This window comes from Nuphar pumila, chromosome 14 (genome assembly GCF_984573655.1).
Source record: "Nuphar pumila chromosome 14, dmNupPumi1.hap1.1, whole genome shotgun sequence".
NCBI lineage: Eukaryota > Viridiplantae > Streptophyta > Magnoliopsida > Nymphaeales > Nymphaeaceae > Nuphar > Nuphar pumila.
In genome coordinates, this window is record NC_143262.1 from 11,336,569 (window position 1) to 11,361,843 (window position 25,275).

The 25,275-nt window shown below is 38.1% G+C and overlaps 1 protein-coding gene across 1 annotated transcript in view; it reads left to right on the top strand.

Annotated features, from left to right (window-relative positions):
• LOC149816375 (polyadenylate-binding protein 2-like) overlaps nt 1-24,158 on the top strand; it is a 35,737-nt gene extending 11,579 nt beyond the window's left edge. The window contains exons 4-6 of the mRNA XM_089986799.1: nt 23,173-23,364; nt 23,437-23,564; nt 23,760-24,158. Of these exons, the coding sequence (XP_089842925.1) occupies nt 23,173-23,364; nt 23,437-23,564; nt 23,760-23,808 (369 nt within the window). The 3' untranslated portion in view covers nt 23,809-24,158. The remainder of the gene's footprint in view (nt 1-23,172; nt 23,365-23,436; nt 23,565-23,759) is intronic.
• Nucleotides 24,159-25,275: the final 1,117 nt, after the last annotated feature.

The following is a 25,275-nucleotide window of genomic DNA, read 5'->3' on the forward strand; positions in this document are numbered from 1 at the left end:
ATGATCCAGATCCAATTGTTATTCGGATCTTTGAACTTGATCCAAATCTAATTGGATTGTCATGGATTTTGATCTTAGATTTGGTTGGAATGTTATTCAGATCCGTATTCAATGAACCCATCCAATCATTCACATTCAATGAACCTAAACTTTTAGAGATAAATCCCATTCTAGATTCAATAAACCTAGCTTATCTGACCTTGCCTAGCCCTTAAGCCAGGACACTTCAACCAATCAGGAGAGACTTTGCAGCCTCAACCAATAAGATTCTCACACCCAATCCTTCTACCAAATCAGGAGTTGGTTGCTGTACAGTAACCAGATTTGGATACCCAGATCCAAATAACCTAGGCAATCTCCTCCCATTTTAAGCATCTGGAACTAGAGTGAGAGAACTCTGCTGTCTTGAGAGCCCAATTTAGCCTGAGCATCCTCACTTTGTCAAACCTACCAACTTGCTGTCCCATTTCTAGTCCAGCCGTAGGGCCCATCTTGTTGGATCCGATCCTCCTTGAGCTTGTGCCTTATAGAGTTGTCAAAATCTGCGCTCCTCTAAGTCGTCTTACGAGGGCTGCCTAAGCCTATGGTAAGCCTATGCTCATGAAAAAATAATATTAAGAAGTTCAAAAATCCTCAAAATCTCAAAAGAATGCAGGGTATAAAAAGTATTGCACCTGCGATAGCGTTCGGCATCATCATCAAAATCATCAAAACCCAAGAAAAGCTCTATAACTATAACAACAATAAACCCTCGAGTTAATAAAAAAAAATGACCATTAAGACAAAAATTCAAAGAAAAAATGAGGACAAAAAAAAAAGAATGATGGTAACCTAGATTACCATTGCAAATCCAACTACTATTCGTCAATCATTGAGGGTGCAAAAGAAAGACCACTTCTACAACAACTTAGTACTAAACCTCCCAAAATAAGACATAAAAACAAGCAAAACACCAAATAAAAAACCAGAAAAAAGCATTTTATACATATTATGCCACTTTCTAAGAAAGTGAAAACAAGTATGCTAGAGTTAAAACAGAGGAAAACATATCTATAGGAGTTTTTTGACCTCAGTTCATATATATATATATATATATATATATATATATATATATATATATATATATATATATATATATAGAGAGAGAGAGAGAGAGAGAGAGAGAGAGAGAGAGAGAGAGAGAGAGAGAGAGATGAACTCTCAACCAAACAAAAATTGACACCTCACCAAGTTGTAGGTGAGATGTAAAACCTTACTTTACACATTTTTTTTCTTATCTTACCAAGGGACTCCAATTTCCATATTACTTCTGATTGACAGATGAAGTGCAGTGGTAGACAAAATGTTAAACCAGTTGTAACCTTTTTTATTAATAGGGAAGTTGTTATTGGGTTAAATGTCTTTTCTTTTATTATTGAGAAAGCTTGTTGTGTTGAGAGAAAAGTTGTCCTTGTCACGCACTTGGCACTTAACTAATTTATTTTAAAAAATAGAATTAGACGATCATACAAGAAAAAATAGAAAAAAGTTTCGTTAAAAACTTCAATTCCCTACAGAAGAATTGACTTCTATTAAAAGGATCACTTTATACATTTTTTTAATCTTACCAAGGAACTTCAATTTTTAAAATAAATTATTTAAGTACTATGTATCTGACGAGGACAATTTTTTCTTAACACAACATTGTTTTTTAACAATAGAAGAAAAGGCATTTGACCCGTGACAACTTTCCTATTAATAAAAAAAGTTACAACTGGCATAACATTTTGAGCATGTTTGGTTGAGCCTCATGAGATTCAAACTCTCGTGCAAATGAGAATCTGAATCTCATTTGGCCTTCGTGTCTCACGACAACCAAACAACGAGAAAGTTGGGTCGTGAAAAACCAAATCGTTTTGATTATGCTTCTCTTTGCTTTTTGTGCATAAAGAAGGTGGATGAGGTCGAGGTTCTCATTCAGCCAACTCGCCAGAGATGCCTTAGAAATCGTCAAAGACGGCACAATCACCGACAACATGCGTCGCTAAAGGTCGCCATTTTTTTTTTGAGTGGCTTGAACTACTGGGACCACCACCACCACCACTGTGCCTCCCTTGCTGGCTGGTCTGGTCCTGTTATACAGATTAAGGGGGATGGAGCTCATTGCATCGATGAGTTCCATAGCCCTCCCTGTGCCAATTAATGTAGGGACTCTTGCAAGAGACCCTTGATTTCACCCCCTTTTTTTTATGTAAGATGGAGCTTGTTGGAAGCATCAACGAGCTTCACTCCTTCCCTTTCCCAGGCTTTTTGCTGAGGTGAAATGGGTCCACTACCTCCCTGTTGTGTCTCTAAGGGGCCCCTTATGTTTTGCCCCCATTTTTGGTGAGGTGGAGCTCGCCGAGCTCTTCTCTCCCTCCTTCCCTTATTTGGTTGATTAGCCCTCTTTCCTCTGCTATTTTTTTCCTTTTTGGTGAGGTGGGATATGTGGAATCTCCTGCAAATGGGATTCCTCTCACTAAACAAACATGAGAAAAGGCATCCCATGAGATTTCAAATCATGTGATTTTATGTCTCATGAGTTTTTTTTAAAAGATTTGCCAAACATACCTTTTGTCTTCCATTGTCCAATTATCCGTCAATAAGTAGTAGTACATAAATTAGAGTCTCTTGGTAAGGTAAGAAAAAATGTGTAAAGTAAGGTTCTATGTCTCATCTATCACTTGTCAGTTTTTTTGTGACTGCTCTCTCTCTATACGAACTGAAATCAAGAAACTCTTGTAGGTGCTCTTCCTCTGTTTTAACTCTGACAAACTCGTTTTTACTTTGTCCGATCATGGCATGGTATGTATGAAATATTTTTTTGATCCCTCTGACTTTTTATTTGATTTTTTGCTTGTTTTTTATCTTTGTTTTGGGGTTTCAATACTAGGTTGTTGTAAATGTGGTTCTTCTTTTGCACTCACAAAGATTGATGAACGGTTGGATTTATAGTGATAATCTGGGTTACCATCATTTTCTTTTTTTTGGGTGTTCTCTTTAATTTTTTTCTTTGGCTTTTCACCTTGATGGCCATTTTTGTTGATCGACTCTAAGGTTTGTTGTTGTAGATACAAAGCTTTTCTTGGTTTTTTATAATGATAGCGAACACTATCGTATGTGCAATTACCTTTTATACTCACATTCTTTTGAGATTTTAAGGTTTTTTAGATTCTTTTTTTATATTATTTTTTGCACAAGATTTTTCTCTCTCTCCGAGTGATCACAATATTTGCTGGACTATTTTGCATTGCTTGTTCGTGGGTTGAAGGTGTTGGTTGGAATGCATCGGTTGCTATTTTTCGGACAGATGGCTGCCCATATGCGTGGTGATCTATGTCACAGGGACTCGGCAAAGCAGGTGCTGCACCCGCGTCGATGCGACGCGACACAGGTGCTCGTGCGGGTGCGGCACCGGGTGCAGTCAACACGACCCTGAGTGCGGTCAATGCACCCAAGGTCATTTTCGTCCATGTTTCGGACTTAAAAAAAATAAACCCGATGAAAAGGAGGATTAAGGCAATTTTTTTTTTGCCCTAATCTCTCCTCTCCTGCGCAGCTCAGCTCGAGCTCTCTCCTCCCGACGCCCCGACGCCACCTCCTCTCCCTTGTCGCAGGTACGTACCCTCTCGCTCTCTTCTTGTGTCGGCAATAGAGAGGCCGAGCCCCCCTGCTCCCTCTCGATCTCTTGTTGGATCGGCAAGGGAGGGGTCGAGCCCCCCCCCCCCCCCCCCTCCCACCCTGCGCCCTCTCGCTCTCTTGTTGGGTCGGCAGGGGAGGGGCTAACTGCTCTCTCTGTTTTCGGCAGGGTAGGGGTCGAGCCCCCCCTCTCGCTCTCTTGTTGGGTCGGCAAGGGAGGGACTGAGCCCCCCCCCCCCTCTGTTTTCGGCAGGGGAGGGGCCGAGCACCCCACCCTGCTCCCTTTGATTTCAGGGAAGGGTCCGAGCCTCCCCTCTCGCTCTCTTGTTGGGTCGGCAGGGGAAGGGTTGAGCCCCCCGTGCTCCCTCTGTTTTCGGCAGGGGAGGGGGTTGAGCCCCCATCCCTGCTCCCTCTTATTTCAGGAGAGGGGCTGAGTCCCTCCTTGTTTTTGGTAGGGGAGGGGCAGATCCCCCTCCTTGCTCCTGATTTTATTATATATATATATATATTATATTTTTATATCAAAATAATGTCTGTATAATTGATTTGAAATTTTGAATGTATTTTTTTTTGTGTTTTCAGGATAAATATATTTTTATAGCATGAGTCTCAAACATAAGCCCCTGAAAAAAAATTTATTCTTAAATATTATCATTTAATTCTCTCACTCAATCTTAAAAGCTAATAAATTCTCATTCACGAGTACCAACACTTTTCATCCACCCAATTCTCTCTCTTACAAAAGCTAATAAATTCTCATCCACGAGTAGCAATACTTTCTCATCCACCGAGATCTCTCTCTCTCTCTTTTTCAAATCTAGCTTTGAAAAATTAAAAGCTTTTAATGCTTTTAATTAATGTTATGAATTTTAGCAAAACTGCAAAAGATATTTAATGCATTTACCATAACATGCTTTTAGTTAATGCTTTTAATTAATACCTTGATGATGTTTTATTCCCATGGTAGCTAATATAATAAAGAGGGGCAGAAGCACCAATAAAGCAGCAAACCACTCTTTAAGAGTGATCACAAGAGCCAAGAACACAAACACTAAAAGTGTATAAAAAAACCCACAAAAGGAGAAATGACTTAAAGTCACAAGTTGGATATTATTGAAGAAAGAAAGAAGAGGGTGAAAAACCCAATACACATACAAGGGAAAACCTCCACTATTTATAGAGGAGGAAGCCAAGAAGAAGGGACCACAAGGGGGCTCCCATCTAGTCGTTGGGAGCCCCAACGGTCATAAATATGACCGTTGGGGCCCCAACGACAAGAAGGGTGGGGCCCCTTGTGGTCTTGCAAAAAGCAAAAGAAAAAAGAAAAAAAGGAAAATAAAAAAGTAAAAAGGGAGAGAAAAAGGAAATGAGAGAGTTTACATGGGGATTTACCAAAATACCCCTATTGGGTATTTGGAGAATAAGAAAACAAAAAAGAAATATGTATATATACATATATGTATATATATATACTTATATATATACGTAAGTATATATATATATAAGTATATGTATATATATATATATTTATATATACATAATTTAACATGCCCCCTCAAACTTTACGGGAAGAAGACCGAAAGTTTGCTAAGAAGAAACATAAATCGTGGAGTTGGGAGCGCTTTGGTGAAGAAGTTAGCCAGTTGATATTCTGAAGTAACATATGGTAATGTGATAGTTCCTCTGAGGTATTCATCTCGAACATAATGGCAATCCATTTCGCTATGTTTGGTCTGCTCGTGAAAAGTATGATTGCTTGCAATGTATATCGCACTTTTGTTATCACAGCAAAGCTTGGTGGGAGAGAAAATGAGGACGCCCATGTCACCAAGGAGACTTCTGAGCCATACGATTTCCATAGTTGTCATTGCCATGGCTCGATATTCAGCTTCAGTGGTTGATAGTGAGACCTTCTGCTGCTTCTTGCATCTCCACAAAATGAGAGATTCACCTAAAAAATGCAAAGACCAGTAGTTGAGATACGATCATTGGGATTTCCTCCCCAGTCAGCATCAGTAAAAGCAGTTAATTCAAGAGATGAGGAAGAGGATAAGAAGAGTCCCTTGGAGATGGTATTTTTGATGTATCGCACAATTCTCATTACGGCCGCCATATGAACTGAAGTAGGTGCATGTTGAAACTGGCTTGCAGCATGAACTGCATGAGCTATATCTGTACGGGTGATGGATAAATAGGTGAGAGATCCAATTAATTGACGGTAGGGAGTTGGATCCTCAAGAAGAACACCATCCTTAAGTTTCAGTTTTGCATTGATAACTTCGGGAGTCTCAACTTTCTTTTCATCAGGTATTCCTGACTTGGTACAAATGTCTGCTGCTAATTTCATTTGAGATAAGATGTATCCTCGCGAGGAGTAAGCCACTTCAATTCCTAAAAAATATCTCAAGAATCCAAGGTCAGACATATCAAAAGTTTCTTTTAACATAGACTTTACATCATTTATCCTCTTTTTGTCACTCTGAGTGATGATCATATCATCAACATACAACAGAAGAATAACAATGAAATCACCTGTCTTCTTAACAAAAAGAGCAGTGTCAGTATAGCAAGAAGTAAATCCTAAATTGATTAATACATTACTAAACTTGTCGTACCAAGCTTTAAGAGCTTGCTTAAGTCCATATAAGGCCTTTTTAATTTTAAATTTTTTTCATTTAAATTCATACCCGGAGGTGGTTCCATATAAACTTCTTCATTTAAATTTTCATTTAAAAAGGCATTTTTGACATCAAGTTGAAAAATTGGCCATTTTTTAATAGAGGCTATTGCAATAAGAGCTCGAACACTAGTCATTCGAGCAACTGGGGCAAAAGTTTCATCATAATCTACCCCATACTCTTGGGCATATCCTTTGGCCATTAACCTAGCCTTATATCTTTTTAATGAGCCATCACTCTTAGTTTTTACTTTAAAAACTCATCTACATCCAATGAGTTTCTTGCCATTGGGTGGATCAATGATTTCCCAAGTTTGTGCCTTTTTAAGTGCATTAAGTTCCAGTTCCATTGCTTCATTCCAATGTGCATATTGTTTAGCATCATTATAATGAGATGATTCATGAAATGAGTGAAGAGCTAACAGACATGCTCGAAAATTTGGAGAAAAAGAATCATAAGATACAAATCTATTTGGTATTTTAAAAATACGATTTGATTTTCTTTGAGAGGATTCTTCAATCGACTCATTTTGAGAGAATTTTTCAAGGGCAAAAGGTGGATTACTTTCATTCCTTCTAGAGTAGACTTGTGTTTGTCTTGGTATATTTTCTTCTAAACTTTGGTCATCATTTGGAGGTTCAAAATGATTTTCTATGATAGATTCACTAGATTCAACATGACCATCTATGACGTTTTCTTGAGGTAATAAGTCAAATAAAAAAGAATAATCAATATTTTCATTTGGTTTATGCGAAAAACCACTTTCTTCTTCTAAGAATGTGATATCTTTTGAGATATAAAGTTTGTTTTTGAATATGTCAAAACATCGATAGCCTTTTTGTTTTTCGCCATATCCTAAGAAAATACATTCAATTGCCCTAGGAGAAAGTTTATCATTTTTGTGAGTTAGAACAAAGCATTTACATCCGAAAATTCTTAGTCTTTTATAATCGGGAGACATATTGTAAAGTTTTTTAAATGGAGAAAGATTTTTCAAAGAAGATGAAGGGGTTCTATTGATAAGATATGTTAAGGTTAGAACCGCTTCGGCCCAAAAGGATTTTGGAATATTTTTTGAAATTAATAAAGTTCTTGTGGTTTCTATTATGTGTCTATGCTTTCTTTCTGCAAGACCATTTTGTTGCGGAGTGTTTGGACAAGAACGTTGATGGCAAATTCCATTTTCTTTCAAATAGATTTGAAATTCATTGGACATGTATTCGCCTCCCGAATCAGATCTAAGAATTGATAGATTTCCTAAAAATTGATTTTTAACCATTGCATGAAATTCTTTAAAGAAGGAGAAAACTTCGGATTTGCGACTTAAGAAGTAAATCCATGTAAATCGAGTGAAGTCATCAATAAAGACCACATAGTACGAAAATCCTCTGGATAAAATAGGGGAAGATCCCCATACATCGGAATGAACAAGTTCAAAAGGTCGAGTGGTGAAATAATTTCTTTGAGGGAATGTAATAGCTTTAGATTTCTCAAAAATGCAATCTTTACAAGTCATGTGTTTGTCTTTACAAGTATTGTTCAAAAAAGGAAAAAGAGACATCTTTACAAAATTTGGATGACCAAGTCTCTCATGCCAAATTCCAATACTTTTGTCCTTTATAAGATTGCAAAATGACTTTGGTGGAAGAGTAAAAAAGTCCATAAAATAAAGATCACCCCTTCTATGGCCTTGCCTAATCAGCTTCCCTGACTGAAGATCCTGCACGGTGCAATCTTTAGGTGAGAAAGAGACTTGACATCCATGATCAGTGATTTGGGAAACGGAAAAAAGATTTAAATTAATTTTTGGAACGACTCTCACTTTAGGAACAAAAAAGATTTGAGAAGTTTTAAAATCAAGTGTTCCAATACTTTCAATTTTTAAAGGTGTCCCATCGGCCGTTGAAACATAAGAAGATATGGGTTCGGAAAAAACATTAGAAAGAGAGTTTTTATGAGATGTCATATGAAAAGAAGCGCCGGAGTCTAGTATCCACATACCTGAAGGTGATGAAGAATAGGCGATGGCGGCTCCGGATGTTGAAGATGAAGAAGTCTTGAGAAGATGTTGGAGAACTTCGGAGATATAATTAAGAGTTTCTTTGATATCTCCCTCTTTGGCACTTTCTTCTTCCTTCTTTGGAGAATTTTCTCTAACCGCGACCACTTTTCCCTTAAGCTTTGGGCAAACCGGTCTAATGTGTCCCGGTTCATTACAATAGTGACAAATCACTCCCTTTCTAGATCCATTATTTTTGTTAAAGTGGGGAGGTCTATATGCTTTTACATTTGATCCGGGCCTAGTAACGGCCAAAACTTCATCACTCTTAATACTTAGGCCAAGTCGAGTTTCTTCTTGGCATACTTCGGCAAGGGCGTCCTCAATGGGTAAGACTTTACTTCTATGGAGAAGGGATGCCCTAACTTGTTCAAATTCCGGTCGAAGACCATGGAGAAATTGGAAAAAAATGCTCCTTTTCAATTTGTTCCCTTCTCAACTCAATATCTTCCGGAGCCACCTATTTGGGCTCAAGAAGAACAAGAAAGAGGGGTTAAAGAGCTAAAGTAGTCACAGACACACATATTCGCTTGTCTAGTGGAACGGATTTTTTCTTGACAAAAAAATTGTCTAGCTAGATCTTTTTGGGTATACATACCCTTAAGAAAGAACCATGCCTCATTGGCTCTTCTAAATTTAGCAATGTTGGCACAATTTTTGAGGTCCACATTGTTTATAAACCATGCCAAAATTTTGGCATGGTTACTTTCCCAATCCTCAATTTTGGATTGATGGTCATTGATAGCTTTGATGCGCTCATTGCCATCTAAAGCTTTTTCAACCTCATTTTCAATTTTAGTGAGAACAAGAGAGGGTTCGGGAGTAGTTCCCATAACAAAACCCCAAAGTTTCTTACCTCTTAGATGATTTTCCATAGCGGAGGCCCACATAAGGTAATTGGATCCATTGAGCTTAAAAGAAAGCTCAACTTTAGAATCGCGTTCCATAGGTACCGAATAGTCTTCCTTTCTTCAAAAGCTTGAGAGGCACACGTCCCAAGATAAAAAAAGAGAAGCCCGATCACCAACCTTGCTCTGATACCATATAATGAAGAGGGGCGGAAGCACCAATAAAGCAAACCACTCTTTAAGAGTGATCACAAGAGCCAAGAACACAAACACTAAAAGTGTATAAAAAAAACCCACAAAAGGAGAAATGACTTAAAGTCATAAGTTGGATATTATTGAAGAAAGAAAGAAGAGGGTGAAAAACCCAATACACATACAAGGGAAAGTCTCCTCTATTTATAGAGGAGGAAGCCAAGAAGAACGGACCACAAGGGGGCTCCCATCTAGTCGTTGGGAGCCCCAACGACAAGAAGGGTGGGGCCCCTTGTGGTCTTGCAAAAAGCAAAAGAAAAAAGAAAAAAAGGGAAATAAAAACGTAAAAAGGGAGAGAAAAAGGAAATGTGAGAGTTTACATGGGGATTTACCAAAATACCCCTATTGGGTATTTGGAGAATAAGAAAACAAAAAAGAAATATGTATATATATATATACATATATGTATATATATACTTATATATATACGTATGTATATATATATAAGTATATGCATATATATATATTTATATATACATAATTTAACAGCTAAGACTCGGCCGAGTCAATGATAAACTCAGCCGAGTTTGGTTCTAACCCAGTTATACTACTATTTTAACTCAGTTAGTTCAGGATCTGAGACAACTCAGAAGAGTCACGAGCCGAGTCCCCGTGTCCAAAATTTATATAGATATATGCACACACTGGATATATATATATATATATATATATATATATATATATATATCACTCCATCACCATGATCCTGAAATTCTCTTCTGCCCTGACTCCATTCATCCTCACTATTGTTCACGGTCCAGTAACGGGTTAAAAAAATAAGAGAAAGTTTTGGGCTGAGCTCAACTCCATGTGAAATGTTGCATCCGAGGCTTGGTGTTTGGCCGACTACTTCAACACCCTCCTCTCCACTGAAGATTGTAACCTCCTAGTCAAAGCCTCATGCTCAATAAGAGTGTTCAATGATTTCATTCGCAAGTGGAGCCTCTATTATATTCTGTTGGGGGGTTGTCCCTTCTCATGGCCGAGCACACAATAGTTTCGGTCTTAGGAACTTGATCATGCACTTTTGTCACCCACATTCGTCAATAATTATCATGACCACTCTGTGATGATAAGCAAATATATAACTCCTGGCAGTAGTTGTATCAGGCAACCAACTGATTGTTTCTCTCTATGGGAGCACGATGGTTTGAAGCTAGGTCTCTTGAGCTCATTTTTTTTTCTTGAAATCATGAAATGTTTTTTTTATCAAAGTTTCTGCAAGTGCTATAGATCTAACTTTTACTTCGCTATTTCCCACCTCTTTCATCTTTAAAAACATGATTTACTTTTCACATGAATCTTACCTTTCAATGATAAGCTTAGGTCAAGCGCTGATACAATTTTACTCAGAAATATAAAATAATGAAAACAGATGTACAAATATAGAAATAAAAATATAAAGAATCATGATAATATTCTGAATTACTACGCGTTTTATCTCCAACGATTTTCAAATTGTGAATTTTCCCACAATAAAACTGCAAGAAATTCAAAATATTGGCAATATTGTGACTATGCTTATATGCATTGTGTTTTTTCGGTAGATGCTATATGTTCAAGTAAAATAACCTTGAGAAAGGATATCTAGCTGTATTCTTCTTCCTGTTTTTTTTACCCCTTCTATCCAACCATTTGCTTTTCTTCGGATCTATCCTTATATTTGAGGAATTATCTGTGTGCTTAGCTGCCTTGTAAAACTGATTTTCTTTGGAACATGCACACTTTTCAGGTTCTGCAGCCATGCTTTGCCTGTATGTATGAAATAATGCGGCAGGTTCATTCTTCAAAATTGATGTTTACTGATAATTAAGAGCTGGCCTTTGAGGATGATATAGAGTTGTGTTATTTAAATTTAGTATGAATATAACAAAACTAGATTTAAAAGTTGTAGATAAAAAGGAGGGAAAAAAAAGGTCAAGGTCAAAAAAGAGTTGAAAGAAATATGAAGTGCTGATAAGATTATTTGTCGAAAAAATTGTGGAGAAATGAAGTCTGGTGGCAAAAAATTCAAAAAAGACTGAAAAGGAAGGGAAAAAACATATTAAAAGATTTGGCAAGTATATGGAGAGTGAGGGGAGTGATTAAGAATGGATAATGTATCTTGACTCTGTGAAGCAGATAATTGGATTATGCATGGGGTATAGCCACAATTACAGGCTTGTTGTCGTTGATCAATTGCAGGCAGCAAATAACGTATCTGCACGTCATCATCAAAGGTACTGTCACTGCCAGACATATATAGGGGTCCTTGATCTCTTGCATGATTTTTAGATCTTTCTCTTGTGATGATATTTTATAGATCATACTGAATGACATATTCATTGATGGCTTTCTAGAATATATTGTTAAAGTATGTTGCACACACACACACACACACACACACATATATATATATATATATATATATATATATATATATATATATATATATATATATATATATGTGTGTGTGTGTGTGTGTGTGTGTGTGTGTGTGTGTGTGTGTGTACTTATACACACACATATCTATGTATTATTTATATGTGTTTTCCTCTCTTGTAATAGGTAAGACCCTCTAGGGGTATTTTTGTAATTCTGCATATAATAGATCCTGCCCATTAGGGCAGTATTGATATTTTTATTCTTTTTATTTTTTATTCTTGTCTTTTATTTTCTTGTTAAGGGAAATATGGTATTTTGTACCATATAGTCGTTGGGCTCCCCAAGGACTATAATGGGCCCTATTTGCCCTCACTCTTGTATATAAATAGGAACTCCTTGTCCCCTTGTAACACATTTTCCTAATGCATATTTGATTAATAATACATTTATTTTTTAAGTGTGTGCTCTTGTGAGTTCCCCTTTGTGGGTTATTTATGTGTTCTTGCCCTTGGTAGGCATTGTGTTCTTGAATCTTTGAGGATTCATTACGTGGTATCAGAGCCATTGGCCCTTGAAACTTTGCTATTGGATCGTGGTACTCATGATCAAGTGTTTGTGGTGCTCATGTGTTTGTGATGTCATCCTTGCTCGTGCATCCCTCATCTTTCTTCTTCTCCCTCCTCTCTTTTATTCTCATCTCTATGGCCGACAAAGATGTTACCATCGTCCCCATCAAGTTCGATAGGAACAACTATAATAGATGGGCCACGACGATGAAGAGATTCCTTGTTGGAAAGGAACTATGGGAACTTGTGGATGGTTCAACTCCGGAACCACAACTTGTACTTATAAAAAACGTAAATGGAGTAGAGGAAGCATTAAAAGATAGTGAGAGTTCCCCTTTGTAGGTTATTTGTGTTCTTGCCCTTAGTAGGCATTGTGTTCTTGAATCCTTGAGGATTCATTACATGGTATCAGAGCCATTGGCCCTTGAGACCTTGCTATTGGATCGTGGTACTCATGATCAAGTGTTTGTGGTGCTCGTGTGTTTGTGATATCATCCTTGCTCGTGCATCCCTCATCTTTCTTCTTTTCCCTCCCCTCTTTTATTCTCATCTCTATGGCCGACAAAGATGTTACCATCGTCCCCATCAAGTTCGATAGGAATAACTATAATAGATGGGCCACGACGATGAAGAGGTTCCTTGTTGAAAAGGAACTATGGGAACTTGTGGATGGTTCAACTCCGGAACCACAACTTGTACTTACAAAAAACGTAAATGGAGTAGAGAAAGCATTAAAAGATAGTGAGAGAGTAGGCTATGTCCGATTCATGGTTTATGAATAGCATGGACCAATATCCATGTGACAACATTTTGTACTATTAAAGGGCTGATGAGTCATGAACATTCTTAAAAGAAATGTATACTCAAAAGGATGCCACCTACTTGTGGGAACTTAGAGATAAAATCCATTCATGCAAGCAAGGTAACCAATCCGTGAGAGAATATTATGGCTAGTTGAAAATACTATGTGATGAGATGGCTAGGCATGATCCCATATGGGACACACCCAATGATGCCAAACAATGAAAGAAGCGTATTCAAGAACAATTATTTCAATTCATAAAAGGGTTGAGACCTGAATATGAAGAAGTTCGTATTGCTATTATACATAGAAGAGACTCTCGATACATGAGATATTGACGGAAGGTTTGTATAGAGGAAATAAGGCTCCAATCTTCTATAAAGCCTAAAGAATCCAAAGAATCCGTGTTGGCCGTGTATAGGCCTGGTTTGAATGTTAGAACCTACAAACTTCTTCACTTTAACAAATTCCAACAAGATGGTGAAGGAAAAAAGAAAATCATTTTCCACTATTGTAAAGAACCGAGGCATATCAAACCTTATTGCCCCAAATTGAAGAGGGTGGCTTCAGTTCCTTCTCAAGATGGACAAACTGGAGTGTTCAATGAATTGGCATTCTCTCTTTGTCCCAATTGATGGATGCCCTTCAACTGCTACTCAAAGCTCCTTCCACTACCACTGGTGTCGCGGTCTCCACTTCTTTCCCTCTTGATATGGATTCTTGGCTCTTGGATTCAAAGGTATCTTTTCATATGACCCCAAATCTTTACGTTCTTTTCAATTGTTGCATCAATTCAAATGACTTGTTTCTATGGCCAATGAAACTTCTTTACACATAAAAGGCATAGGAAATATGGACAAAACTCTTGAAAACTTAAAAAAAAATTGGTTTCAAACATTAGGCATATTTTAAAATTAAGTTTTAATCTTCTCTCTGTTTCTCAAATTTTTTACCATGGATGTGATGTTTTCTTCTCATAAAATGGTTGTTGAGCACAGGATCGCCGGTCAAGGAAGCTGATTGAGCAAGGTCATAGAGAAGGCTTCCTCTACTTCATGGACTTCATTGAATTATCCAAAAAATTTTGTAATATTGTCAAAAATAGTGTCTATGAACTTTGGCATAAACGTTTAGGACATCCAACAAAGTGCATAGATTTTTGCATGATTGTTCTTGAGCAAATTTGTCAATCAAATTGAGTTGTTATCAGTGATCCTACAATGACATTATTTGTTTTCATCTATGTCACAGCTGCGGATGGCACTTTGAAAAGACTTGGGTGCAGGGAGGGTATATATATATATAATTTTTTTAACAGTTTTAAGTTAACACTACGTGTAAGCATGTGCATTTATGTATATAATATTAGATAAAACTGGACTTGGTTAGGGTTAACTGAATCCACTTTTGGACAGACCTGGTCTTTAGTATGGTTGACTGATAAAATGTGTCTTTGACGTCACCTGATTTGGATCGGATCCAGATCCGTATTTCTATTCATATTAAGAATGTATTCTTTATGTAATGGCAATCTTGTAATTTGTTTGTATTTTAAACCTCTTGTAATACATGTTTCATAATATAACATTAGGGTTAGCCAGCTGTTTAGCTGGCTGTCGTTTTTTAGCATCTTCCTCTCTTTCCTCCTCCTGCTGAAAGGTAACTGTGGTGTTTTCTCTATATCTGATATTTTTTTTTCTTACATGGTATCACGAGACTTCGGTTTTCTTCCAAAAGGTATGCCCATTTAGATCAAATTTTGTTTCTTCTTGTCAGAATTTTCCTTTCTCTTTATTCTCTTCTAATCTTTATTCATTTTCTTCTTTCCTTTTACTGTTAGTTTTCTTTTACTAACAGTCGATTCTCTTTTGGTTTTATTCCACCCGTATCACACATTATTATTTTGACGTCAAACATTTTTTAACAAAAAAAAAGAGGAAATATATTTGACGTCAAAATAGTGCTTGTTTGCTTCTAATATTTTAATCTGAAACTTTCTAGTTCTGATATATCCTATTCTGAAAATTTCTGGTTCCAATATTAGTCCAATTTTTATTTTCTGCAATCTTGACTAATTATCGTTAATCCTATTATCACTTTTCTCTCCTTTATTTCACGTATATTCAGTCGGCATTAATATATTCACAGCTTCTTATTGTGTTAAGAGATCTGTTGCAGGAATCAGACTGAGTCTGAAATAGTGCCTTTATTTATTAAAAAGAAGAAGGAAAAAGGCACGTTTTACATTAAATCTTTCTTCCTGCTTATTGGCCAAATCTGTTTTTGCTGCTGCATATTTGCTCTTGGTTGAGTTTTATCCTATGTCACATGGGTGCGGGTGCGGGGATGCGGCACTTCCAAAAAACCCGGGTGCAGGGGTGTGGCAGGGGCAAAAATGTAAAATATATATATATATATAATTTTGAAGTTTTAACAGTTTAACATTTAACAGTTAACATTGTCATAATATCATTCATCATGCATGCAACTGAAATCTTCCTTACTAATGCAATGTCTTGTGATGTAATTGAAGCAGGTTACTGGTCTATATTCTTTTAGTGAGACATGAATTATACCGGATTTTTACGCATATTGCTCTTTTCCACATCTATATATCTCTTTCAAATTGCAACAACCATCAAATCCAAGTCCCAAAAAACAATAATATAAGAAACAAAACAGCATCAAACCAATAGTGGAATTACCCCAAATAACTCCTGCTGGTATCTCTATAAAATCTCACTTGCCCTGTTTCTTACCTTCCGGTGGTTACAAGGTTTACACAAATATTAAAAGCAATCTCGAAAACTATAAAACCATATACACCATCACTTGGTTCTAGCAGGGGGAGCCCAAAAGAAAAAAAAATCTTCACATTGTCATCAAGATTAAAGTGCCAAAAATGCTAACATGGTGATTTGGGTAATTATGTATATGCACATAAGCAATAAATCAGCAGTGATGAGTTCCAATTTGTTGAAGTGGAAAAAAGGGTACCTTGAGAGAGAGAACATCTCAGATAACTAGCCGACAGTTGATAGCGATAGCGAGGAAGCGCGAATCGGGGGAGAAGCAACAAGGGCCGGTTTGTTTGTAAGAATCTGTGAATTCCATGTGAAGAAACAACATGGTTTCTTCAGATATGCGATTTCCGAACCACCCAACTCGGCATTACTGAGATGTTGGTGTGCGAGATGTCAATGCCGATCTTATTTTGAAAATCACTCCTCTCCTCTTTTGAGCCCCTCCCCTGCCAAAAACAGAGGGGGCTCAACCCCTCCCCTTCTGACCCAACAAGAGAGCGAGAGGGGCTCGGCCCCTTCCCTGAAATCAAAAGGAGCAGGGTGGGGGGCTCGGCCCCTCCCCTGCCGAAAACAGAGGGAGCAGGGGGGGCTCAGCCCCTCCCCTGCCGACCCAACAAGAGAGCGAGAGGGGCGGGGGGGGGGGGGGGCTCGGCCCCTCCCCTGCCGAAAATTGAGGGAGCGCGGAAGGGGGGCTCAGCCCCTCCCCTGCCGACCCAACAAGAGAGCGAGAGGGGGGGCTCGGCCCCTCCCCTGTTGAAATCAGAGGGAGTAGGGGGGCTCGGCCCCTCCCCTGCCAACCCAACAAGAGAAAGAGAGGGCGCAGGGGGGGCTCGGCCCTTCCCTTGCCGACACAAGCAGAGGGCGAGAGAGACGTACCTGCGACGAGGGAGAGGAGGAGCTTAGGAGGTGGCGTCGGGAGGAGAGGGATCGAGCTGAGCTGCGCGGGAGAGGAGAGGAGTGATTTGGGCAAAATTTTTTTTGCCCTAATCACTCTTTTTCACCGGTTTTTTTTAACGTCCGAAATGTGGACGAAAATGACCTTGGGTGCATTGACCGCACCCAGGGTCGTGTTGACCGCATTCGGTGCCGTACCCTCACGCGCACCCGCATCGCGTCGACACGGGTGTGGCATCTGCTTTGCCGAGTCCCTGTTACTTAGATTTTATCTTAATCTTCTTTTTGTTTTATCTTTATTCGTTTCACCTCTTTCAAATGGATTTCTCTACCCATGCTGTCCTCTCTTCAAATTTTTTGAGTCAGCTTGTTTTCGAAAAACTTAAATCATTCTAATTTTCTGTCCTGGAAGAGACAAATTGTTCCTTTTATAAGGAGCCAAGATTTGTTTGGGCGTCTGGATAGATCAGTTCCAGTCTCATCACAGTTAATTCCACAGGAATCTAAGGATGATAAAGGAGATGCAACAATTAACTATATTCCAAATCCTGAATTCACAACATGGATGAAGCGCGATCAGGCATTAGTTGCATATATTACTTCCACTCTATCTCAGGAAGTATTGATATCAATACCGGATGATTGTACTGCCAGTCAATTTTGGAACAAACTTGGGCAAACATATTCTCAGATTTCAGAGGCAAGAGTTTTATTTTTAAAAGGGGAGTTCCAAACCCTTAAAAAATGCTCAATGTCAGTCATGGGGTTCTTAAATAAGGTAAAATCAGTTACAGATCAGCTTGCTATAGTTGGAAGTGCAATCTTTGATAAGGAAAAAGTACAATAGACTCTTAATGGACTGGGTCCAGAATATCATGTTCTCTCCACTTCTTTATCAGTTTTGCTAGTGTTACTTAGCTTTGAAGATCTTCAAGCTAAACTTCTTCAGTATGAAATGAGCATAAAACACCCAACGGAAGGTAGTGATCATGCAAATGCACATAATGTTTTGGCATCAGATATATCTCATGGTTTTGGGTGTGGAAGTAACAGTTTTCAAAGTGGTAGAGGTCGAGGTTGCTTTGGTCAGGGAGGTCATGGTATTCTTCTTACTCCGAGCACGCTGGGATTTTTCAATGCAGGGAATCCGAAAGGAGTGCTTACATGTTTTCAGTGTAATAAGAAAGGACATGTGAAAGCTGACTGTTGGTTTAATCCCCAAAACAGGAAAGAATAACAAAGCTGGAAACAAAAGGAAATCTTCTATAGATATGCAACAACTTTTGCTGGCAACTTTATCTTAGATGAGTATTAAGCAAAATGAGCAAGGAGAATGGTATGTAGATTCTGGAACAACCACTCATGTTACAGGAAATGTTGGTAAGCTCTCGAATTTATCTCCTTATTTTGAAAAAGGTAGTATAGTCACTAGAGATGGCACACATCATCACATTGTCTAGTACTTTTCTTAGTCTGTCAAATGTTCTTGCTCCTAACATTAAAAAGAATATTGTTTCTGTATCCAAAATTGTTGATGATACAAATTATTTTGTCGAATTCACTCCCTCTTCTGTGTATGTTAAGGATCTTCGAATGAAGGAGACATTCGCTGAAGGGGAGCGATGAGGAAACATGTATATATTCAAGGAGAATCCCATATCTCATTCATCATCTACCTTGAAGTCACATTTTTTGGACCCAACATCTCAGAGTCTTAAGTCTTGTCATACAAACGTCTATAGTCTTTCTCAATGCAATAAGCCATATTTGTGGCACAATCATTTGGGTAATTGTAGTCATGGTTTTATTAAGAAACTTGTGTCAGAAAATTTGCTTCCAGAGTCTTGTCTGCACCCTATTTTAGATGCTAAAAAGTATTTAAGCTGTCTGTTATGTAAGAGTTATGTTCTTCCCTTTAATCTTGTTAATAAAAGGGGACCAACTCTTGTATGTTCTTCATCTCGAAGTCAATATTATGTTTTATTCATAGATAATTATTCTCGTTTCACCTGGATATACTTCATGAAACACAACTCTGAAGTTTTTAAATTATTTCAAGATTTCTGCGCTCTTGTTAAAAATCGTTTATCTTCTAATGTTGTGTATTTTCAAGTGATGGTGGAGGTGAATACTCTTCAAATGACTTTCTTGATTTTCTTCGAAATAATGGGTTAAGTAGGCGGGTGTTCTGTCTACATACTCCTCAACAAAATGGAGTGGCTGAACGGAAACACCACCATATCGTTGATAGTGCAATGAACGTGTTTCATGATAGTAATATTTCTGTTAATCTCTGAAAAGAAGCTTTTCATACTGCAGTTCTTGTGATTAACTGCCTGCCCATGGGAATTTTAGAAGACAAATCTCCATATTTTACTCTTCTTGGAAAACATCCTGATTATAATGACTTACGTACTTTTGGTTGTGTTTGTTATGTTCATATTGACAAGTCTCTGAGGAATAAATTCCAGCATAAAGCAGTGAAGTGCAGATTTGTTGGATATGCGGATGATTATAAGGGATACTGATGTTATGATCTGGTAACCAAGCATATCAAGATTTTCAGAAATGTTGTTTTTGATGAACAAAATTTTGAGAGCATGTCATCGTCTCAAGAGAAGAACTCATCTCGAAATATTGAAGTTTATGATCCCTAGATGAGTGCAAAATTGTTTGAAAGTGAAGGGAGGTCTTGTCAACCATTTTGTGAAGAATTGAGCTCAAACAGACAAAATCTCGAACCTCCACATTCTTCAGAAAACAAAATGCCTAGAGAATTTTGGAGATTTTTTGGTCAAGTTTATGTTAGAAGAGCAAGAGATTTGGTCACGGACAATGTCGAGCAGAATGTGAGTCAACCTCCATTAAGAAGATCAGAAAGCATACGTCATCTAATTGAAAGATAGTCAGTTATGATAACTTTTTCATAGATTTTCAGTTGTTCATGTTACAAGTAGAGAAGCATGATGAACCCGTCAACTTTTATCAAGCCATTAAATCACATAAATGGATAGAGGCTATGAATGAGGAGATGAATGCCAAACCTGGGGGATTTTTCCTAGTCCTGAAAAGAAAAATGTTGTTGGGTGCAAATGGGTTTATAAGATTAAGTATAAACCTGATGGATGTATTGAAAGATATAAAGCAAGACTTGTGGCATAAGGTTTTACTCAAGAATATGGGCAAGATTATGATGAAACTTTCAGTCTTGTTGTTAAGATGGAAACAATACATACTGTTATATCTTTGGCTGTTTATTGTGGATGGCAGTTGAGTCAGTTAGATGTTAAAAGTGCCTTCTTACATGGAGATCTAAAAGAAGAAGTTTTCATGGATAACCCATTGGATATGTTGAAGGAAAACCTAAGGATTATGTCTGTAAACTGAATAGAGCTCTTTATGGATTGAAGCAAGCCTCCCGCTCTTGGTTTGAGAGTTTTTCTCTCAAAATTGAAAATTATGGTTTTCGCAGATGTTCTCTTGATCATTCACTCTTTATTTTCAAGGATAAGGATGTTACTACATTATTACTTATGTATGTTGATGACATAATTCTTATAGGCAATTCAAACAGCCATATACAAACAGTGAAGGAATTATTGATGCAAAATTTTAAGATGAAAGATCTTGGTGACTTAAGGTATTTTCTCGGGGTTAAAGTGGATAAAAGAGAGTTTTAACTCTTTCTCAACATAAATATTCTCTCGATCTTTTGAGCAGGGCAGGGATGTTAGATTATAAGCCCCTAAACACACCCTGTATTCTGCATCAAAAACTGAGTTCTAATGATGGAGACTTATATAGTGATTCGATCAAATATCATAGCATCATTGAAATGTTGTATATTCAGTTAATCAGGTATCTCAATTCATGCACGAACCAAGAACTGGTCATGTTGAAGCCGTGAAAAGAAATTTAAGAGTTTTGAGAGGAAACATTGGTGATAGTCTTCTTTATCAAAGAAATTTGATTGACAATAAGGGATATGAGATGATCACTTATACTGATGTGGATTGGGTCGGAGATCCAGATGAGCGGCGATCTGTTTCTGGCTATTATATATTCATGGAAAAAAATTATATGTTATGGAGTAGCAAAAAACAAAGAGCCATTGCTAGGTCTAGTACTGAAGCTAAATATAGGTCCATGGTTGCTGGGACTGCTGAAGCTACATGGGTCAGACATATTCTTGCAGATCTTGGAGAAGGAATCTCACAATCATTTTTGTTGTGTGATAATTAGAGTGCTATTAACATGGCTTATAATCCTATACAGCATGGTCACACAAAGCATATTGAGATAGATAAACACTTCTTCAGATAGAAGGTTGAAGATAAAGAGATTGAGCCTCGTAACATTCGTACAGAAAGTCAAGTTGCTAATTTGTTCACCAAAGGCCTAACAAAGCATCAATTTTGGTTCTTAAAGAACAAGTTGTTCATGGTTCATGACCATGCACAACTTGAGGGAGGGTGATAAAGTGTGTCTTTGACATCACCAAATCTGGATCGGATCGAGATCCATACGTCTATTCATATTAAGACTGTATTCTTTATGTAATGGCAATCCTGTAATTTGTTTGTATTTTAAACCTCTTGTAATACATGTTTCATAATATAACATTAGGGCTAGTAATCTTTTTAGCTGGCTGCTGTTTTTGAGCATCTCCCTCTCTCTCTTTCTTCCTCCCACTGAAAGGTAATTATGGTGCTTTCTCTATATCTGATATTTTTTTTTTCTTACCCACTTCACCTGACACAAAGGAAGCCTTGTCCAAGTGTCACACCCACATGGGTGCGGTGCCCTGTTAGAAGAGTCCGTGTTACATAGGTTTTCATCTATTTGGGCTCGTCTCAGTGACATAATAGCCATTTGTTTTTTAACTCTCCTACTGGTCATGGTCATGGATATACTTGTTTTTCCTTAATGGAAGGGGTAAATAATGTTTTGGGACATGACCTGGTGGTAACCAATATATGCTCCTAATGCATAGATGCTTAATCCACCAAGATCATTGTGCATCATGTGTGGTTTGAGAAACCATGCTCGTGTGGTTTGCTGGCACGTCTGAGGTTGCCTTCAGTGCTACTGCAAGTGAACAAAGAGGTGTACCTACGTTATCTGCTGTGACAGTTTCATCCCATATGCTGTGCTGCTATCTCTTCAGCATTTGTAGGACTTAATTTTTTAGGGAAAGACGGCTCTTGGTACATGGACTTGAGAGCAGCCATTCATGTGATAGGTGATGCATGCGATTAGTTAAACTGAATTCCTTGTCAAGGATAAGGAAACATTGTGACCCACAATAGCTGGCCACATCCCATCATACATTTTGAAGAGGCACACATCTGTTGTCCTTTTGGTTTTATGTTTTTACTTCGGTTAGCAATGGTTCAAGTTGGGTTAAACTTAAGTGAGTTTTGAAAAGCTCAGTTACTTTTCTATTCCCCGTGGCCAAGGGATAGATCCTGCGATTGTATGAAGAGTCTTACCCAACAAGTTCATCTTGAGTAGGAATGAGTTGTGGAAATTATCATATTACCTAATTCTTGTTCAATGTTAGGAATGATTCATGGATTTTCAACCTCTAAATGTAGTTGTATTTCGACCTTAGATCTGTTGAAGGTTGATTATGTAAAAATTAATCACCTTCATGTGTAAGGCCTTTTTATCATTGTGAAAATTTCAGAAGTTCCTATTTCTTTCTGGTGCTGGGCCGAATGGGTTTGTGTCATGCAAAATGATTGCATTGTTGGACTTGAATTATAAGCTTTACACTGGTCAGCTACATGCTAAATTATGATTTTTTTTCTCTGTAACATTCTTATCTACCTGTTGGTCCCTTTATTTGGACTAATTCTATCTGTGTTTACCCTGTAACAACAGATTTTATCATCAATATTCTGGATATGTTATTCCAGGACTGAATGTGCGTCATTGTGTCATAACCTTCAGTAGATGTGTCTCGTTATGTCACATGGGTACTCCATTTTGACTCTTGTTCCATATTCATTTATGTACTAATCATATCCTTACCCACAGCCTAGTGAAAAGCTCTCAGTAGAGAGTTATCTTAGTAAGAGTTGAACCTTGGGTAGCAACCCATATGTCTTTTCAATCAAGAAATATTTATTTTGAAGCTTATGATGCTGCAATGGATGTGTCGTCTTTAATTTGGACTATCTGGTTGACATTGCTGATGCACATTTTTTTCCTGTATCACTTTCTCTGTGGTTAACTGTCTTCAGGTGGATTACTCATGCACCCCCGAGGAAGTGCAGCAGCATTTCCAATCTTGTGGCACTGTTAACAGGGTTACGATTTTAACTGACAAGTTTGGCCAACCTAAGGGATTTGCGTACGTGGAATTTCTAGAAACAGAAGCTGTTCAGAATGCTCTCCTTCTGAACGAATCAGAGCTACATGGCCGTCAACTGAAGGTGCCTAAGTTTCCTTTTCTCGAAATGTGCATAAAGGTTGATGACCCTGACAATTAGAGGCTCAACATGCAGGTTTCGGCTAAAAGAACCAACGTTCCAGGGATGAAGGCATACCGTGGCCGACGTTTCAATCCTTATCTTGCTCGATCCAGGAGGCCCTTTATGCCACCTCCATATTTCTATTCACCTTATGGATATGGGTGAGTTCACTTACTAATATCCCAATCTGGAATAATTGTGGTATTGTTTTGTGTATATGTACGTGTGCATGTGCTTACATGCATGTCTCTGTCTATATACATATGCATGTATGTACATCAGTACGTGCATGTATGTGTGTGTTTGTCTTTTATCTTCTCTGTTGCTGAGCTGTTAGGCTACATATCTTGATGCAGGAAGTTTCCCAGGTCCAGGAGGCCAATGCGTTACAGACCCTACTTCTGAAATCCTACTATGTCAGAGCTTTATCAGAGGATCTGTGATGAGTTAGCCATGAATGTCCTAAGCGTGTCCTGAGCTACTATAATAGTTTGTTATGGCTTTCGTCTTTTCCTGTTCTAAGTACCTATTGGATGTTGTTCTAGTTGACCCTCGAGTTGAAGCGAGGAATCTTGTGGTTGTTGGTAGCTGTTGCAGTAAAAGTCCTGAAAAGTGTCCGTTATTGAGGTGATTCAACAACTTAGACCAACGGCGCCATATGACATTGAGATATCATGCATTTGAATATGTCACACTCTTTAAGAACGGCATAATAGGGAGACCTAAACATTGGAATGAATTAATTATGACATAAAGATAATTGTGTTACATGTTTAGCTTGGTATCTGGTGGGTGCGTAGTGTTTTTGCAGGATTGATCCTGGCTTGTAAAGTGAGACTTGTTGAAGGTTGGATGCATCATGCTTATAACTTGTTCAAGTAGACTACCAGTTGGAGACTTGGGACGAAATTACGAAATGTCAAGTCGTGAATTTTGATCATAGCTGGCTTGGCAAAGTGATTGTAGAGTCAACTTACATTCTCTAATGGCACTGGTGCGTTTGTTGCACATCATTCTATGGAAAACTCGTCTAACGCCGGCAGATTGCGGTTGTTAGTTGACTGGAATTTATATTGGCATTGTTCAACATTTCAAGTAGGTTTGCTTAAGGTTTCATTAATGTTCGTTTTTTGTGCCTAGGGGTTGCAAAGGTTTAAAACAAAATATGAGATAATCATCATTTGTTTCCTTTCTAGATGTTTCGAATTTGCTCAGTTTTGGGGATGTCGAAATTGTACTAACTTTAGTTACGTGCCGATTGGTTTTAGGTTGATTCCCACAAAAGAAAATTCTATTGTTTTGTATCGTCTTTGTTATGCTAAGGCTTTGTTTGGGAGCCTTGAATCAAAGGTGAATTGTGGTTTACCCCTAGTGATCTCTTACTCAGCTATTCGAGGGCACTGGTGATGCCAAAAGGTTAAAATCCTGCCCTCCATCCCTGCACTGGTTTTGATTTTAACCTTCATCCCCACCTCCATCCCCATTTCGTGTCCTCCATCCCCGGTCAAAATGGGGCGAGACCCCGTTTCCCCTCGGTCTACTGCCATCCCTAAAGAAGGAGAGGAATATTTACTAACGGGGACTGGGGACGGGGCAAGGTAGAGTGGTGGAAAGGGTAAGTCTATCCCTACCTCCCCCACCCCTACCCTGGAATAATGACTATACTGATTAACAGTCATGGAGTTACTGAGGCTAAGTAGGAGATCTAATGACACTGCATTCAGTGAGGTTTTCTTGCTTCACATGGATGTGTAAGTGGCTTCTTGGTGCAGTATCTTATATATTTTCCCTTGGTTTAATTTCGGATCGGAAACTGTATCAAGAAAGGTCAAGATTTGGAACCATTTGGGATCAAAAGTTGAACCCCAACCC